Genomic DNA, 19,242 nt, shown 5'->3' on the forward strand with positions numbered 1-19,242 from the left:
GACTCCGTGGTCCCTGGGACTCCTCCGCTGCCTTCACTTGCACGGACTGTTCTACTGCCCATCAGTGCTTCAGCTGCCGGACTCCCTACCACCATCTCAGAGAGTTCGGTCCAGTGGATCCACCTCCTGGGTCTGCCCGACCGCCCGGCCGTGACACCATACAGAATAATGGACCTCACATAGCCCTCCATACAGAATAATGGACCCCACATAGCCCTCCATACAGAATAATGGGCCCCACATAGCCCTCCATACAGAATAATGGGCCCCACATAGCCCTCCATACAGAATAATGGCCCCACATAGCCCTCCATACAGAATAATGGACTCCACATAGCCCTCCATACAGAATAATGGACCCCACATAGCCCTCCATACAGAATAATGGGCCCCACATAGTCCTCCATACAGAATAATGGGCCCCACATAGCCCTCCATACAGAATAATGGGCCCCACATAGCCCTCCATACAGAATAATGGGCCCCACATAGTCCTCCATACAGAATAATGGACCCCACATAGCCCTCCATACAGAATAATGGACTCCACATAGCCCTCCATACAGAATAATGGGCCCCACAGTCCTCCATAGAGATTAATGGACCCCACAAAGCCCTCCATACAGAATAATGGACCCCACATAGCCCTCCATACAGAATAATGGGACCCACATAGCCCTCCATACAGAATAATGAGCCCCACATAGCCCTCCATACAGAATAATGTGGCCCACATAGCCCTCCATACAGAATAATGAGCCCCACATAGCTCTCCATACAGAATAATGTGCCCCACATAGCCCTCCATACAGAATAATGGGCCCCACATAGTCCTCCATACATAATAATGGGCCCCACATAGCCCTCCATACAGAATAATGGACCCCACATAGCCCTCCATACAGAATAATGCACCCCACATAGCCCTCCATACAGAATAATGGGCCCCACATAGCCCTCCATACAGAATAATGGACCCCACATAGCCCTCCATACAGAATAATGGACCCCACATAGCCCTCCATACAGAATAATGGGCCCCACATAGCCCTCCATACAGAATAATGGGCCCCACATAGCCCTCCATACAGAATAATGGGCCCCACATAGTCCTCCATACAGAATAATGGACCTCACATAGCCCTCCATACAGAATAATGGGCCCCACATAGCCCTCCATACAGAATAATGGGCCCCACATAGTCCTCCATACAGAATAATGGACCTCACATAGCCCTCCATACAGAATAATGAACTCCAAATAGACTCAAAATTGGGCTCCAAATTAATCAGATGACAGCCAAAACAGTAACTAGAGAACTTGAAAAGGATAGTATCCTGATCTATCAGTTTGTGCCTCTTGTGAGACAAGACCTGTAAAGGAATCAATAAAGTAAGGTGGCATTTTTTTTTATGGCATCGCACAATCAAATGTTACTTCTAATGAATTCTGTAAAATAGACCATTATCTCATTCACCTAATAAAGATATCATAAAAAAGGTTTTGTGCAGCCAAAGTTTACAATGGAACGCCCAGTAAAATACATTAATTTTTTTTTATTGTACACAGCTTTAAGTATATAAAGACGAGGCATCATCTTTATAACTAATGTAAGAGGACGCGGCACTAAAAGGTAAATATCAACTAATGAGGGGCGGAGCTGGACATGGCAGGGTAAAGACGTGCTTCTCTGGAGCTCCTCATAATCCTCCATAAAGCCGGCTATTATATACATAAAATGGGCAAATCATCGGCCAAAAAGGGCAAGCTCAACACCCCAGGACGGCCACCTGCACCCCTGAATAATATTGGAGCCTACTTTACCCGCTCCAAGGAATCGGGGGCAACCTCGCAGCCGGAGCAAGAATTGCGGCCTGCAGAATCCGAAATGAGTCCTGCCCCTGTCCGGATGCCTGAGGACACAGCAACCCCGGAGACCCAAAAGAGGGGTGAAGCAGCTGAGACCCCCCATGATGCGAAAGGACCCACCGGGAGATCCACAGCAGCGGTGAGCAAGAAACAAAGCCCTGCGGCGGGGGACTTAGTGAAGCTGCAGACGCCATTCCAAGATGGCGCCCACCTACCTGAACCGCGGCCCCGGAGGCCGGAGCTGGAAGACGGGACACTCGCAGCCGCGACCTCGCCTGCCCCATGCCCTGCTGCATCGCGGATGGGAGCGGTGAGTCCCCGCAGTCCACCCGCGGCTGGTGTCGGCGGGATCAGGGAGATCTCGGCGTGCAGCCGTGGATTGCACGCGAGATCGGGCCTGGAGGATGAGTCACCGCCCCAGCCCCGGGCTCAGGGGGAACAGGCTCCACGCAGAGCAGCTGAGGCCCAGACGGGAGCAGCGGATACCCCTAACAGACTGCCTGATCCCAGGCCCCCGGTGCGGGGCTGGAGGGGGGACTTGCTGCCGAGGGCCCATATTAGTAACGGCAATAACAACATAAGCCACACTTCCTCACCGGGGGACACACAACCCCTGGGGGACCCAGTGACTGGAGGGGGACCGCATGAATCCAGGGAGACGGCCACTGAGTTCCGGGGGACGCCCCAGATGGAAATGCCCCCCACCTCACCCAATAGTTGGTGCACAGGATCCTCCTGGGCTGAGAGCCTGGGGGACACAGACGGGGTTCCGGAAGGGGGTGCACTGTTGCCCATGAATAAGGGGCCCATGGTGTCAGGGGTAGCCCCACTTCGTCTTGTCACCGTATCACCATCATGGAGCGGCATAAATAATCCCCAAAGTGCACAGCAAATGATATACGGTCCAGCTGTACAGGACTCTTTCTGTGCATACCCCAATTTATCCTACGCTGCCGCCTCGACAAGGGAGGACCGCCCGGCGTCCTTGGCAGACCTGCGATCACTGCTGCAAGCGATCCCCACCAAGAATGACATCGCAGCACTGGCTAATCAAGTGGTGGCGGAATGTAAGCAAGAATTTATCCAACTGCGATCTGATCTTTCCTCACTCACCCATAGGGTTGATACCCTCACTGAGCAGCAATCACATTCACAAGTCTCTATACAATCTATCCAAGAGACAGTACAAAACCAGTCTAAGCAGCTATTTGCCCTTCAACAACACGTTGATGATCAAGAGAACAGAAATAGAAGGAACAATTTAAGAATTAGAGGCCTACCTGAATCTATAGCTGCTCCCGACATCCCTGGCGTCCTTCGTTCCATTTTTAATAATTTGCTAAAGAAACCGCCTGGTGCCCCCCTAGAGCTCGATAGAGCACATAGGGCTCTGCGTCCCCCAGATCCGGATGATCCCCGCCCAAGAGATGTGGTCTGTAGGGTGCATTTCTTTGTAGCAAAGGAGGCTATTCTACAGGCAGCCAGGAAGAAGCCAAACTTGTCATACAATGGTTCTGCCATCCGCATAATGCCAGATCTCTCAAGGCACACTCTAGCCCAACGCGCTACTTTGAAGCCCCTTCTGGATGTTCTGAAAGAAAAGGGACTTCCGTTCCGGTGGGGGTTTCCATTCTCCTTGGCGGTGCAAAAAGACTCTCAATGGCGGGTCCTGCGCTCCCCAGAGGACCTCCCGGCATTCATCAGGAGCCTGGGCCTACCCACAATTTCTATAGCAGCCTGGCCAACTACCCTGCTTCAGACCTGGACCTCCAGGGAAAGGATCACACCCACCAGACCAACCTCATTCCCGGGGCCCAAGAGGGGCCTGCCTCCGAGAGGAGAACGGGGCCGAGGGGCAGGACGCTTTCGATACCCGACATAGAGAAGCCCTGAGGCCGTGTGTGCCTTCATGACATATTCTACACACAGTTATTTACAGTTATTTACAGCTAAGTGACTCTCATCTGCTGAGTTTAAACCTATCCATTGCCCGTATTACATTAGTCATCAATTCCTTAGCCGGTGCTTGTGGTCATCCTTAATGTTTCTAGTATATCCGGAGTTCTGTTTTGCTTTGCTATGTCTGACATCTTTTTTCCCCAAATAGGTTGGGATCCCCTGTCCTGCCATTCAAAGGCGGACATGTTCCCTAGGAACGTTTGTTCGAATCTAGTTTATCATACAAGGTTTTGTGCTTTGTTGTTCTCTTTGTTTTCTTCTTCGCTATACTCTACCTCTTTCAACTCTCTTCTTCCTTCCTCTCTTGGCGACCGGGCTGATCGTGTTCGATTTCCTCTCTCATTTATCTTTAATGTCACACTCTCTTTTAGATGGCGGACCTGACTATTGCCTCTTTTAATGCCAGGGGCCTTAATGTTCCGGAGAAACGAACACAGATCCTGTACCACTTCCATAAACAGAAGGTGAGCATGGTATGTTTCCAGGAGACCCACTTCAAACAAGGGCATGCCCCCATTTTCAAAAATAAGTATTATCAGACATGGGTATCCTCAGACAACCCGGATTCCCGATCTAAAGGGGTGGCGATAGCCATCCATAAATCCCTTCCACATCAAATCCTAAAATGTACGACTGATAGTCTTGGACGGTATATCATCCTCTCGCTAAAGGTAGGGGATCAAACACTCACAGTCATTAACGCATATGCCCCAAACCAAAAACAAGACAGCTTTGTCACCCGCCTGATAGACGTTGCGGTCCCTCTGATTCAGGGTACAGTGGTTCTGTGTGGCGACCTCAATGTCACCCTCGACCCCACATTGGACAACTCCAGGGGGAAATCTAACATTGCCTACAGCACGATCAAACGTATCAAAAAAGCTCTATTGCGTATTCAACTGTTCGACACCTGGAGACTGAAACACCCGTCCGACAGGGACTATAGTTTCTATTCCCATACTCAAGACTCATACAGTCGCATTGACTATATACTTTTACAACACAACGCTCTCCCCTGGATTCGATACACTGGGATGGACAACATTCTATGGTCGGATCATGCCCCGGTCTATTGTACAGTTGAGATACCCTCCCTCCCGACCCCCAGGGGTTCGTGGCGGCTAAATGAGTCGCTGTTGCTGGATGAGCTTTGTGTTTCTGACGTTCAGACCTCTATCACGGGGTTCGTAGCAGACCACTTAACCGATGACACAGCCCCCACTTATAAGTGGGAAGCATTGAAATGTGTCATACGGGGTATTTTTATTAAGCATGGGTCCCGAATCAAAAAAGAACGGGCCCAAGATATAGTAACAGCCCTTCGTAGGGTCTCTGAACGTGAGCTTATACACAAACGAGCACTATCGGCCACGAACCTGCAGGCCCTTCTACAGGCCAGGATGGAAGTCAAAAAGTTGTTGGACTCCTCGTATAAGCGCCTGATACAGGTAGGGAAAGGGAGGTTTTATGAGTTTGGAGATAAACCGGGCAGATTGCTGGCCAACGCATTGAGAGAGGGAAGAGCCCACACCCTTATACCTTGTATCAAGAACACACGTGACGAGCTACTCTATGCCACCCCCGACATCTCCAACACGTTTCACGACTACTATTCCAAGCTATATAATTTACCTGTTGAACCCTCTGAGTTGAGTGCCGAATGCCCCTCAATGCCCTCACCCTTTACGCGCCTTAGTAGCTCCACAATTGAGGACCTGGAAAGTCCATTTTTATTGAATGAATTGTTGATGGTGATTCGTGACACACCGGGTAATAAGAGTCCTGGACCTGACGGATTCCCCGCTAAATTTTATAAAGCCTTCTCGGAACAGTTAGCTCCCTTAATGCTCCTCTCTTTCAACTCAATCTCGGACTCGGTCCCTTTCCCGCCCCATTCAACCACTGCCCATATCTCTCTGATTCGTAAGGCTGGAAAGGACCCCACAATATGTAGCAGTTTCAGACCGATATCACTCCTTAATGTAGATTTAAAAATCTATGCCAAGCTTTTGGCAAATAGACTGGGCCCTTTGCTTCCTGACCTGATCCATCCAGAACAGGTCGGGTTTGTCCAGGGCAGAGAAGCTAGGGACAATACTATAAAGACCTTGGACTTAATCCAACACGCACACACTAAAAAACTCTCTTTGATGCTGTTATCTTTGGATGCTGAGAAGGCCTTCGACAGAGTCTCATGGCAGTCACTTTCACAGACATTGGAGCATATGGGCCTGGGACCCATTTGCTCCTCTAAGATTATGGCTTTATATCACTCTCCGACTGCATACATTAAGATTAATGGCACTCTGTCGGGGCCCTTCCCCATCCGGAATGGGACCCGGCAGGGATGCCCCCTATCACCTTTATTATACGTGTTGGTAATGGAACACTTACTGTCGGCCATTAGGGCTAACCCAGATATTCAAGGCATTCAGGTTGCAAACCGGGAACATAAATGTGCCGCATTTGCCGATGATCTCCTTATTTATTTATGTAATCCTCTCACCTCCCTTCCGTCCCTGCTAGTGGAGCTAAACCGCTTTAGTAAATGGTCCAATTTCAAAATTAATTTTGACAAGTCGGAGGCGCTGAATATCTCTCTGCCCCACACAATGGTAAACGCCCTAAAACCAAGTTTTCCCTTTAAATGGCCATCCCATGGTAGCATTGAATACCTGGGCATAAAGATTCCCTCCGATCTGACTAGGCTCTTTCAATTAAACTATCAAACCTTTCTGTCAAGACTCGAGGGAGACCTAGCCTCATGGCAAAAAGGCACTCTTTCGTGGTTTGGCAGGATTGGCGCTCTCAGGATGACCGCCCTGCCGCGATTATTGTACCTGGTCCAGACGGTCCCGGTATATATCCCGGCAGCATATTGGGCCAAGATACAACGCATATTTAATCAATTTGTCTGGTCCAAAAAACGCGCTCGCTTGAGATGCAGCGTTTTAACCAGGGCCAAGAACGCGGGGGGAACAGGTCTGCCCGATTGTAGGCGATATTATATGGCAGCCGCTCATGCCAGGGTCTTGGACCTTTTGCACTGCTCTAAGTCTAAGCTCTGGGTTTGCCTGGCACAGGATCTGTGCCCTTTATCGACATCGACCTTGCCGTGGACCTGGCCCCTCCTCATCAAACATAAAATTGAGATGTCCTATAGTACCAAACAAACACTACGAACGATACACTCTATATCATCACGCAACCTCATGATCCAGCCTAGGGGACCCCTCATGCCACTAACTGACAACCCGGAGTTTCTACCGGGAGCATCGTCCAACAACTTTCTAGGTTGCACGAAACTAAACCCCCTGAGATTAAACCAGGTAGTTTCGGGGGGGTCCCTCCTTCCACTCCGGGAGATTGTAGAGAACCGCAACTTCAAATTGCGGTTCCACTTTGAATATGCCCAGCTTAAGCACTTCATAACCTCCCAGGACATTGACATAGCCCACCACCTGCCCCAAACGCCTTTTGAAAACCTTTGTAGTGGGCCCTCTGGTGCACGCCATGCAATCTCAAAGGTGTACAAATGTATGACGAACGCGGCGGAGACGTCTTCCCCCCGATTCTGTGCGGCATGGGAAGAGGAGCTCGGCCAGACTTTCCCTGAGAATCAGTGGAAACGTTGTTTCCGTTTGACCCACAGGTCCGTGGTGGCCACCAGGATGCAAGAAACCAGCTATAAAATACTGTCTAGATGGTATAGGGTCCCAGCATCTCTTCATGCATGGTATCCTGACGTCCCTGACACGTGTTGGCGATGTGGAGCGCAGGGGGGCACTATGTCGCATATCTGGTGGTACTGCCCGAGCTTGTCGGCCTTTTGGAAAAAAATACTGGCGGCCATTCATGAGGTCACCGGGGTTGTGGTTCCGAGTCGCCCAGAGGCGGTATTATTGTACATCTTTAATGTATCCGAAAAGGTCTATAAAAATTCTATCCTGGGCCATCTTCTCCAGGCAGCTAAGACAGTGATCCCACGACGATGGAAGGACTCTGCTCCCCCTTCGTTGGAAGAATGGGTCATGGAGGTAAATGTGATTCACCGTATGGAGGTGGTGATGGCTCAGTCACGTGGGCAGTCGGTGGTGACAGCCACCAAATGGCTTCAGTGGGAATCTTTTCTGTCTAGTAAAAAATTCTTGGATCTGTGTGACTCCTGAGGAGCAGGAACCCCCGGCTCCCTCCCTTCTTCAGATGACATACACCGTCTTTTCGAATGGTCTTGGTCCAGCGGACAGTGTATCAGCCCCGGTCACCGCGCTCTACTTTCTATTTTTCCTCCTTTCTCTCTGACTTACGCTATCTTTCCTACATACCATGACTGCTACTCTCCTCTGTCTTTCCTCTCTGTGTTACTGGTTTCTATGGTTTCTACGGTTTAAAATGAGGACCTATGTGTCACCACAATGATTTATAATCCATTATGACTCCTATGACAGTTTAACATTGTTCAGATGTTTGATGAAACCTGTCTATCATTACATGGTCCCATGCTCTTTATTGTATGCTTATGAAAACTCAATAAAAATTTAAATTGGAAAAAAAAAAAAAAAAAAAAAAAATATCAACTAATAACATAAGAAATAGCAAGAATTTCTCTTTTACTTGTCCTATTTTTAAAAAATATTTTACTAATATAAGTTTTTTATATATACTTTAAAGGTTAAAAGTCTATCATCACATTAAACATGAGGTAAGTCCTCCGCCTTGTTACTATGGCTGAGAAGGTCAAACTCGGTCTATGCTGTATAGAATCCAATCACCAGTATTCCTGCAAATCGACATAATAAAGGGGTTATGATGATTCGGGGAGTATAAGGCCAGATTTCCCGTACATACAAAGAAATGTTTCAGAGGAAGGAACCATGATTATAAAACATTGATATGTCATTAATTTTAAAGTCCTGTTTCAATAATTTTAGGCAAAATTTGTAAAATACTTTATTTACCCAATGAATTTATTTACTTAGCCTTAACATTCATTAGTTTTCTCCCTTTTGTTTGACATACCGTCCACTGCCTGTTGTCAAGTGTAATCCTTTTTCAGCAGAGAGGTTGAGAAGGTTTACAGAAAGTAGAGGCGGCTATTTGTTACTCTGATCTTTATCTTTAGGTTCAGGGCAGTTAAGCCATTGGAAATTAATTGGCGGGATAGGAAGATCTGATACCTGTAGTGCTTGCAGAATGCTGCTAAAAAGGCAGTTCTAGGACGTATTGGGCTGTTGTGGGCATCACTTTTATGTGGGGTGTGGGCTGCGTGTTTTTATTTACAGGTTGTAGGTGGAATGAACATGTTGCTCTAACGGGACCCTACCCGCAAGGGCTCACAGTCTACAGTGGATGGGTGAGGGTACAGTAGGTGACGGTAGAGCTGGTCATGCATAGTGGACTGAGGGTTACTGCAGGTTGTAGGCTTGTCGTAAGAGGTGGGTTTTCAGGTTCCTTTTAAAAGGTTTCCAAGGTAGGTGACAGTCTGATGTGTTGGGTTAGAGAGTTCCAGAGTATGGGGGAGACACGGGAGAAATCTTGTAGGCAATTGTAAGAAGAGGAGATAAGAGAGCAGGAGAGAAGTAGATCTTGTGAGGATCGGAGGTTGTGTGCAGGTAAGTACCCGGAGACTAGATCACAGATGTATGAAGGAGACAAGTTGCGGGTGGCTTTGTATGCTATGGTTAGGTTTTCAAACGGAGTCTTTGGGCAATGGAAAGCCAGTGAAAAGATTGGCAGAGAGGAGAAGCCGAGGAATAATTTTCCACAGTAGGTGAGAGTTTTATATGTTGAGGTAGAGAGTTCCAAAGTATGGGGAGAAATCTTGTATGCAGTTGTGGGAAGAGGAGTTAGGGCAGGAGAGAAGGAGATCTTATGAAGATTGGATGTGTGTGCAGATAAGTACTAGGAGACTAGGTCACAGATGTATGGAGGATGGAGGAGACAGGTTGTGGGTGGCTTTGTATGTTATGGATAGTGTTTTGAAATAAAGCCTTTGGGCAATGGGAAGCCAGTTTAGAGATTGGCAGAGAGAACAGATGGGGAATAGCTTTTCACAGTAGTGAGAATCAGATACGTTGGGGTAGAGAGTTCCAGAGTATGGGGGATGCACGAGAAAAATCTTGTATGCAGTTGTGGGAAGAGGAGATGCGAGGGGAGGTGAGAAGGAAATCTTGTGAGGATTGGCGGTTGCAAGCAGGTAAGTACCGGGAGAGTAGGTCACAGATGTAAGGAGGAGACAGTTTGTGGATGGCTTTGTAGGTCATGGTTAGTGTTTTGAACTGGAGTTTTTGGGCAATGGGAAGCCAGTGAAAGGTTTGGCAGAGAGGAGATGCCAGGAAATAGCGAAGAGAGAGGTGGATTAATTGGGCTGCAGAGTGTAGGATAAATTGGAGGGGTGCAAGAGTGTTGGAAGGGAGGCCAGAGAGCACGAGGTTGCAGTAGTCGAGGTGGGAAATGATGAGGGCATGCACTAGTGTATATTTGAAACCATTAGCATATCTTAATCAAAATGCTACCAATTAATGGAAGGGAACCTAGAAATGTTTATTTTTGTGAGATTTGCAAGGGTTTATAAGATCACCTTCACACATTAATCCCCAAATGTGGTCTCCGTCATGTTTTCATTGTATTTTCCCTGGTAGCAACGTTCAAACTGTAGGATATCTTGATGAAAGTGCTCTCCTTGCTCCTCTGAATAGGCTCTCATTTTCTGTTTGAGTCAATCAAGATGGGCATGAAGGATACGGACTTTTAGAGACTTCTTGCAGCCCAATTTTGCTATAGCATTTAACCAGAGCCTCAACCAATGCAACATAGTTTTCAGCTTTATTCATTTCCAAGGAAGCCTGTAACTATGTTGACAAAACTGATCCATGCTTCTTTCTCTCTTTCTCTTTTTTTTTTTTTTTTCAGGAGTTTGGGAAACTCTTGACCCTCCATAATTTTCTTGATTTGAGGGCCTACAAAAACGCCACCTTTTGCTTCTGAAAGCTTCGGGAAGAGATCTTGTAGATACTTGAATGCCACTGATTCCTTGTCCAACGTTGTGACAAATTGTTTTAGGCCTAGTTTGATGTGCAAAGGTGGCATTAGTACCTTTTGAGGGTCTTTAAGTGGCTCCCATTTTATGTTGGTATTTCCCACAAAAAATTCAATACGTTCAGGCCATTATTGTCTATGGTAGTGTGCTTTAGTGTCCCTGCTATCCCAAAGGCAAAGAAAGCATGGAAACTTAGTATAGCCTCCTTGAAGACTCATCAAGAATGCAACAATTTTGAAATCTTCAATTACTTCCCAACCATATTCCTCATATTTTAATGCATTTAACAATCTCTTCACATTTTCATAGTCTTCTTTAAGCTTTTCTGAATGGGCAAGGGGAAGAGAAGGATACATACAGTATTTTTCGGATAATTAAACGCACTTTTCCTTCCAAAAATTTCGGAGGAAAATGAAGGGTGCATCTTAAAATCCGAATATAGCTTACCGGGAGGTGGAGAATTGGTGCGGAAGCTGTGCGGGCAACTGTCTGTGCGGCCAGCTGTCTGCCACTCTGTGCAGGCGGTTCTCTGTGCGAGTGGCCAGTCACCTCTCTGTGTGGCTGTCTCTGTGGTCAGCTGGCTGCCTCTCTGTGCAGCTGGCTATCTGTGCAGATGGTCGGCTGCCTCTCTGTGCGATCGGCTCTCTGTGTGGGCGGTCGGCCGGCTCTCTGTGTGGGCGGTCGGCCGCCTCTCAGTTCGGGCGGCTGGCTGTGCGGCCAGCTGTCTGCCTCTCTGTGCGGCTGGTTGTCTGTGCGGGCAGCTCTCTGTGCGGGCAGTCGGCTACCTCCCTGTGCGGGCGGCTGGCTGTGTGGCCCGGCTGTCTGCCTCTCTGAACAGGTGGTTCTCTGTGTAGGTGGCTGGCTGCCTCTCTGTGCAGGCGGCTCTCTGTGCGGGCAGCTAGCTGGCTGCCTGTCTGTGCTGGCAGCCGGCTGGCTGGCTGCCTGTCTGTGCTGGCAGCCGGCTGGCTGACTGCCTGTCTGTGCTGGCAGCCGGCTGGCTGGCTGCCTCTCTGTGCTGGCTGGCTGTGTGGGCTGCAGTTGCTGTGTGGAGCAGGGTTTTGCGGTGTGTGCCCAGATGCTCTGGCTTCAAATGATGGCGCCCGGATTTGGCGCGTGCGCAGATGGAGCTCTCGGCTCAAGATCTTGTCATTGAGCTGAGAGCTCAATCTGTGCACGCGCCGCTTCGGGCGCCATTTCTTTGAAGCTCGCATCACCGACAGAGCATCTGGGACACCCGCTGCACTGGCCTACTCCACACAACCAGCACAGCTTCCACTGCCAGCACAGCCCTACCACCGTTGCCAGCACAGACCCCACCAATACCGCCTCTGCCTCCTGTGACTCCACTCCACCACAGCTGCCGGCCCCTCCAGTAAGACAACACCGGAGTATAAGACGGACCCCATTTTTTTTTATCTTTTTTTATCTCTAAATTTGGGGTGCGTCTTATAATCCGGTGCAAATATAAAATGAAAAATACAGTATTACCATTGAGTAATACTTCTGTGTATTTATAGCTTTGAACAATGTAAAGTTTGGAATCCTGAAGTACTGAACCCTTTCATGCTTAGTTAACTATGAAAGGAGAAAAAAAATCTTATCGGACTAATGATACAGACAGTAGTGTGTAGTTCACACGAACAATGAAATTTGAATATAGCGCGTTTACTATTGGACTACATAAATATCATAAAATCATTGTGACAGCCACAAAAGTGAAGTTGGACATCAGACATCGAGCAAGGCTTCAGACATCGGACAGAGATGATCAGACACCGGGCATCAGGCAAGGCTCCAGACATCAGGCAAAGGTCATCTTGCACCAGACATCGAGCATATATCGTCAGACACCGGACATGTGGACGGCTCCAGGCATAAAGCAGAGGTCATCGGACACCTGATATTGGGCAAGGCTCCAGACATTGGGCAGAGATTGTCAGACACCAGACATCAAGCACAGGTCATCCGGCACAGGTGCAGCCACAGCAGGGTTAGATCGTTGCAGGGGGGCGCAGGCACATCAGGCATGAACCGTAGCAGGATGGTGCATGCACAGCAGGCGTGGACCGTAACAGGGTGGTGCCGGTCCTGCTGGCGTGGACCATAGCAGGATGGTGCAGGCACCATAAATACTCAGAACGTCAGGTTCAAAACACAAAGAGGACATTTTTCACAGGTATAGGACACAGCAGGGCTACAAGAACAGGATGCAGAAAATGGTACCAGGGGAACACATGGACAGGACAGGTCCAAGCCAGACGTCAGCATGACAGAACTAGTTGCAGTCAGGACTGGTGCTGCATACAGGGAGACCAGAACAATAAAACAGTACCAACACAGAGCTAGGTTAGGAAATCTAAGGAGGATGCTTGTGCCGCCCATCAGGGAAGAGGAACTGTTATACCAATGTCTCCCAGCCATAGGCTGGGGACACCAATTTAGGGTGTTCGCACCACCCCAATATAAGCGTGAAAGGTGAGCGCACGCTAGGCTTTCTCTAGGAACCCAGCAGGACAAACTCAGGGCCTGGGGCCTAGGGCTCAAACACATGTGGATGGCCGTACGGGATAGCAGAGGACCACACAATATGTAAGCGGCAAGGAGCAGAGCAGGAAATCGCGCAAGGTTCCAAAAAGAAAATGTCAATGGTATACCAGCTGGGTGGGGTGGAGGAGAGTGCAGGGACATCGGCGTTAGGACGCATCGGAGCGCTGGTGCAGGTATAGAACAGAACGCCCACGCTACATAATGCACAATGAAACAGGAAATAACACTTTTAAATCAGGAACAGAACTTTTTTTTTTTTGCATAGTTAAATAACAGTAAATCCATGAAAGAAAAACCTGTATGTCAGAGCAGAAACAGGATTAAGGAACATTTCTGACCTAAGGTCAAATGTTTTCAATACTATCAGTGTCTGGTCACACTATATATCACATAAACATATTTTTTATTTATCTTTTCTAGAAAGATGAAAACCATATTCCTGTTATTTGTGATCTTCCATGGATGCTTCTCGCAGGGAAGTATGTAAAGTTTTATCAGATATTTCAGTTCTTCAGTTATTGAGAGATCATAAAGTCATTTCTATTGGTATATGATGTAATTATACTTCCATACATGTTTACACTAGGTGGGTTTCCTGTAAATATTCTGTAGTAAGGTACAATAAAAGGTAAAAAGCCTGGTAACACCAACTCTAAATAAGTTGGGATACTGTGTAAAGAAAACAAATGTAATGATTTATAAATCTCTTATAACCATGCTTGGACTGGCCAACCTGGAAATCGGGGAATCCCCCAGTGGGCCCCACTGTAGGGATGACACTGGTGAGAGGTGGAAAGATCCTGCCCTTCATACTGTAGCACAGCTATTCACTGCTCTGCTAAGGCTGGTTTCACACTACGTTTATTTAACATGCGTCAGGAACGTTTTTTTGCTGCAAAAGCGGATCCTGCTTTTACAGCAAAAAACGCATGCAAACGCATCTGTTATTTTGCAGGATCCTGTCACTGGATGTTTAGGGGCGGGCATTGGAGTCATGTGATCGGGAGTGAGGTGAACTAGACTGGGAGCCGGCTTCTGACAGCTGCAGACGCTGGTAACCAAGGTAAACATCGGGCTTGGATACCCGATATTTATCTTGGTTACGAGTGTCTGCAGCTGCTAGGAGCAGGGCTGTCTGCACACGTAACCAACGTAAACATCGGGTAACTAAGAGAAGTGGTTACCCGATATTTACCTTGGTTACGAGTGTCCGCAGCTCTCAGGTGGGAGAGAGAGGGAGGGGAGGGAGGGGGAAAGACAGAGATAGAGAGAGAGGGTGAGGGAGGGAGGAGGAGAGAGGGACTGATCACGCGAGACTGGTTCTGGGCATGCTCAGTACTTTCTGGGCATGCTCAGTACAAAAGCAGGATCCTGCCTATCAGCACGCCAGCGTTCACCTGCGTTTGCGTGCTGTTTAGTCAGGATCCGGTGATTTGCAGTATTTGGACGCAGCTCAAAAACGCTACAAGTAGCGTTTTTGAAACATGTTAAAAAACTGCAAGTCACTGGATCCTCACTATAACGCACGCAAACGCAGGTGAACGCATGTTAACGCGAGTCCATTGCAAATGCATTGAAATGAAAACGCATTTGCACTGGATCCGCTTTTCCGCTAAAAAAACGTTATGGACGGATGTTAAATAAACGTAGTGTGAAACCAGCCTAATCTGCATCCATAGCAGCGCACTCCCACCTTCTCCTGCTGTGCTGGCTGTTTTGGAGTCAGACTGACACCTGTGCAGGAGATGTACCATTGACAGTATGGACTCTTTCAGACATCTGTAAAATACGGTCGTTTTTTGGGGGGTTGGTGAAAAGTCTGGACTGCAGGTGGCCAGTTCGTTACCAGAACTCTTCTTCTGCAAAGCCATGCAGTTGTGATCGGTGCAGGATGTCATTACCCATGCAGTAATTTGCACAACACAAGCTTGCCTGTTTTTAAAGCAGTTCGCCAGAGGCCTTCTCTCTTATGCACATAGATTTAGGCAGAATCTCTGAATCTTTTGATAGTATGTACTATAGATGATATTTAATGTTTTTGCAATTTTGCATTGAGTAATATTGTTCCAAATTTCTTCCACAATTTTGAGATACAGTTGTTTACTCATTAATGAAAGCCTGACTATCTTTGCTTCTGAGAGACTCTGCCTCTCTCACATGCTCTTATACACAGCCATGTAACTTATTTGAAAATTGTTTTTCATTAACACCACTTACTTTTGCAGCCTATTCTTATCCCTGTACCAATTTTTTTGAGTGGTGTTGCTGCTATTGATTTCTATTGATTGAAATAATTTTATTAAATGAAATGGAAAAATGTCTTTCACTTTTTGAGTCTTGTTTTATGTTCTGCTCTGAATAAAACATGGCTGTCATTACGTTTAGTTTTCTTTACATTTTACACAATAGAGCAGAAATTGGACACACAGGTCATCAAAATCAATGAGACAAATTCTTCTTTCAATCAGCAAGGAAAAGTTATGTTTCTCCCTTTCTTATTAGATGTCAATAGATCTCATTAAAAACATTTTCATCCAAAGATGTGAGCCCAACAACAAAAATGACCTCTTTTATTGAATCCTAAACTAACGACTCACTTCTATGTGTGCCTAGGCCTCCGGTAAACTGGGGAAGCATTACTTTACCTTAGTTAAAAAAACAAAACAGTCTTTTAAAGTGGGTGGATTGTGGGATGCAAGTCCTCCGCAGTAGGCCTCGAAATTGGCCAACACAACCTATAATATTTCCTGCTGTGACCAGCTTTAGAAATGAAACATTCATTGCTGTTAAGTCATTTCTTGTTTTGATGACTATGATGAAGGTGATGATTGTAAATGTTGACTCCATTACAATTATTCTTATATTATTACTCTTTTTTTCCTTTTTCTTTAGCTATAGGTAAAAATATAATCTTATTTCCCCGGCAAACAGATACTGACCATGTGATTCTGAAGCCAACAGTGTACAGACCCTTGAAGCAACTAACCGTATGTCTACGTTCCTTTACTGAGCTCAGCAGCCCACATTCCCTGTTCTCTCTAGCCACACCTGGTTCAACAAATGACAACACTTTTCTTATTTATCCAATTCCCCCAAATGTATATTCTGTGTATATCAATCAGGAAGTAATTCAGTTCAAGGTGGATCCTGAGGTTCTAGCCTGGAAACACACTTGTGTCAACTGGGACTCTGTTACCGGACTGCTCCAACTGTGGATCAATGGAAAAGCTTACCCTAAAAGAGTCACTAAAACCAGATCTCCCATCGGCCCTCAGATGAGCGTCATCCTGGGGCAGGAACAGGACAGTTATGGTGGTAAATTTAATGTAGGCCAGTCTTTTGTAGGTGAAATATGTGATGTCAATATGTGGGATTATGTTCTGTCCCCTGCAAAAATAGCACAATATTTCTATATCTATGATGATGATATAAATGGGAATATCTTTGGATCTAAAAATGGTACTTATGAAATCAGAGGAAATGCTAATGTTCTCAGAAATCAATTCTACCCCTTCTTTTCTACATGATTGCCTGAAGACAATGTGAGCTACTATTCATTTTCTCAATTGTATCTAATGAATGTATTCCAAAGTCTAAATCATAACGGTTCATTAGTGATGAGCGAATATTAAATATTTGGAATCAGGTTATTCATGCCAAATACCTAGTAGTATTCTAGCATTCGTCACGAATAATGAACCTAATGCAAGTCAATGGAAAACACAAGCATTTTTATTGAAGATTTCCCAGAAAAATGCCCGGGTTACCCATTGACTTTCATTAGGTTCATTATTCATGCACATACCGGAATAGTACTAGGCATTCGGTACAAATAACCCAAACCCGAATATTTATTATTTTATTCATCATCAAATTTTACACCCTTAGATGTTGTAACCTAAAATTATGTCCCCTCTTATCTCAGATCTACCCAATTTTTATCTAAACTCTGCTCCCTTTTTTATCTAAACTCTTCCAAATCTTCTGCCGCCGCTCTATCCAAAATTTGACTAATTTTTATTAGAGATGAGTGACCCCGAAGTTCGATGTTCATATCCAACACAGACTTTAGCAAAAAACAGACTTGAGGTGTTTTATGTATGTAAACCACTTGTGCAAGCATTGCTGTGTTTGGGTACGCTCGGTGCTTAGACCAGTGTGAGCCACTTGCAGTGTTTGAATGTCTTGCTTTGGGGGTAACAACAGCTTGATTGGATGTAGTAGTGTGCACCAAACAAAAAAAAAATGGAAAAACCTCGCCCACCTGCTTCCGGAAGTGCTCTGTTTATGACTGGCTCTATGTGGGGAGAGACCTGAACTGCTCAATTAGTGACTTGCATTGGGGTTCAGGTCAAGTCCAGGTCCCAAACTGAATTTTATCTGAAGTCCGGCTGAACACACAGAATCCGAACTTCCACAGGTCCGCTCATCTGTAATCTTCATCTAAACTGCCCCCTTCTCTTTTTTTGACCTCTGCCCTCTCTTTTTCTACTCAGTCCAATTTTTATCTAATATCTGCCCCTCCTTTATCTAAGCTCTGTCCCTCCTTTACCTAAACTCTGCCCCTCCTTTACCTAAACTCTGCCCCTCCTTTACCTAAACTCTGCCCCTCCTTTATCTAAACTCTACCCCTCCTTTAGTTAAACTCTGCCCCTCCTTTATCTAAACTCTGCCCCTCCTTTATCTAAATTCTGCCCCTCTTTTATCTAAACTCTGCCTCTAATTTTTCTAAACTCTACCCCTCCTTTATCAATACTCTGCCCTCCTTTATTTAAAATCTGCCCTCCTTTACCTAATCTCTTCTTTTTATCTAAGCTCTGCCCAATATATAGCTAAGCTAGACTGTATCTGTAACAAAATTGTTATGTCCCTGGTTATCTGAACTGCTCCCTCTTTGTCTACATTTTGCCACTATTTTTAATCTAAGATGTCCCCTTTTGCAGCCAGGTAGCACCATCCTTTATTTGTCAAATGGCATGAGTTTTGATTTTCTGCATTAGTAAATCTTTAATGTTTCGATTGGAAAACATCTATTACTTTTTTTACTGTGTTGAGTCTCATTTAATAGCAATGTATTGTACCTGTTATATGTGCTTATAAGGCTGGAGTCACACTTGCATGTGATATGCACAAAGATCGCATCCCACTGCCCTGACCGGCCACCCGCTGTCATGACTGGACCTTGTCAGGTTCATTTATTGCTAAGCAGCTGCACACTCCTGTATTGATCGTTTGGCCAGTGCGATGCGATCCTCGCACCAGTCACATGCAAATGTGACTCCAGCCTAAAACAGTTTAGGCTATGTGCCCACGCTGCGGATTTACCGCGGATTTTGCCGCGGATTTGCCGCGGATTTCCCGAAAATCTGCAGCAGTGGCACTTCCAAGCCATTTCAATGGCATTTTGGAAATGCTGTGTCCATGCTGCGGATTTTTCCGCTGCGGATTTGCCGCGGATTTTGATCCGGAAAAATCTGCAGCATGTCAATTGTTTGGTGCAGATTTGGTGCGGATTTTTGGTTTTGAATGGGGAAAAAAAAAAAAATCCGCATCAAAATCCGCGGAAAATCCGCGGCAAATCCGCGGGTGCGGATTTGCCGCGAAAGTCGCGGATTTTCAGGCAGAAAAATCCGCAGGTACATTCTACCGTGGACACATAGCCTAAAGGGACTAGAGAATAAAGGAAAGAAAAAAAGAAGAGAACAACGGGGCGCCAAATCTAAGTGTAGATGTATGGAAACACAGATTGTATGATCATACGAATTTTACACTCACCGTGCAGATTTCTTCTGTTTTCGCTAGTATGATCCGTGTAGTGGATCAACTC

At 46.3% G+C, this 19,242-nt stretch overlaps 1 protein-coding gene across 1 annotated transcript; it reads left to right on the forward strand.

Annotated features, from left to right (window-relative positions):
- The first annotated feature begins 1,569 nt into the window (after positions 1-1,569).
- LOC142257421 (jeltraxin-like) lies at positions 1,570-18,433 on the forward strand. The gene is made up of 4 exons (XM_075329528.1): positions 1,570-1,634; positions 8,501-8,531; positions 13,836-13,894; positions 16,308-18,433. Exons 2-4 carry the CDS (start codon positions 8,527-8,529, stop codon positions 16,940-16,942), a joined length of 699 nt encoding a protein of 232 aa, XP_075185643.1. The 5' UTR covers positions 1,570-1,634; positions 8,501-8,526; the 3' UTR covers positions 16,943-18,433.
- Positions 18,434-19,242: the final 809 nt, after the last annotated feature.

This window comes from Anomaloglossus baeobatrachus, chromosome 12 (assembly GCF_048569485.1).
Source record: "Anomaloglossus baeobatrachus isolate aAnoBae1 chromosome 12, aAnoBae1.hap1, whole genome shotgun sequence".
NCBI lineage: Eukaryota > Metazoa > Chordata > Amphibia > Anura > Aromobatidae > Anomaloglossus > Anomaloglossus baeobatrachus.

Bases quoted from the DNA above. Each gene is read 5' to 3' on its own strand.
- LOC142257421 (XM_075329528.1), top strand. The intron at 13,895-16,307 runs GTATGTAAAGTT...CTTTTTCTTTAG, and splicing joins TGGATGCTTCTCGCAGGGAA to CTATAGGTAAAAATATAATC.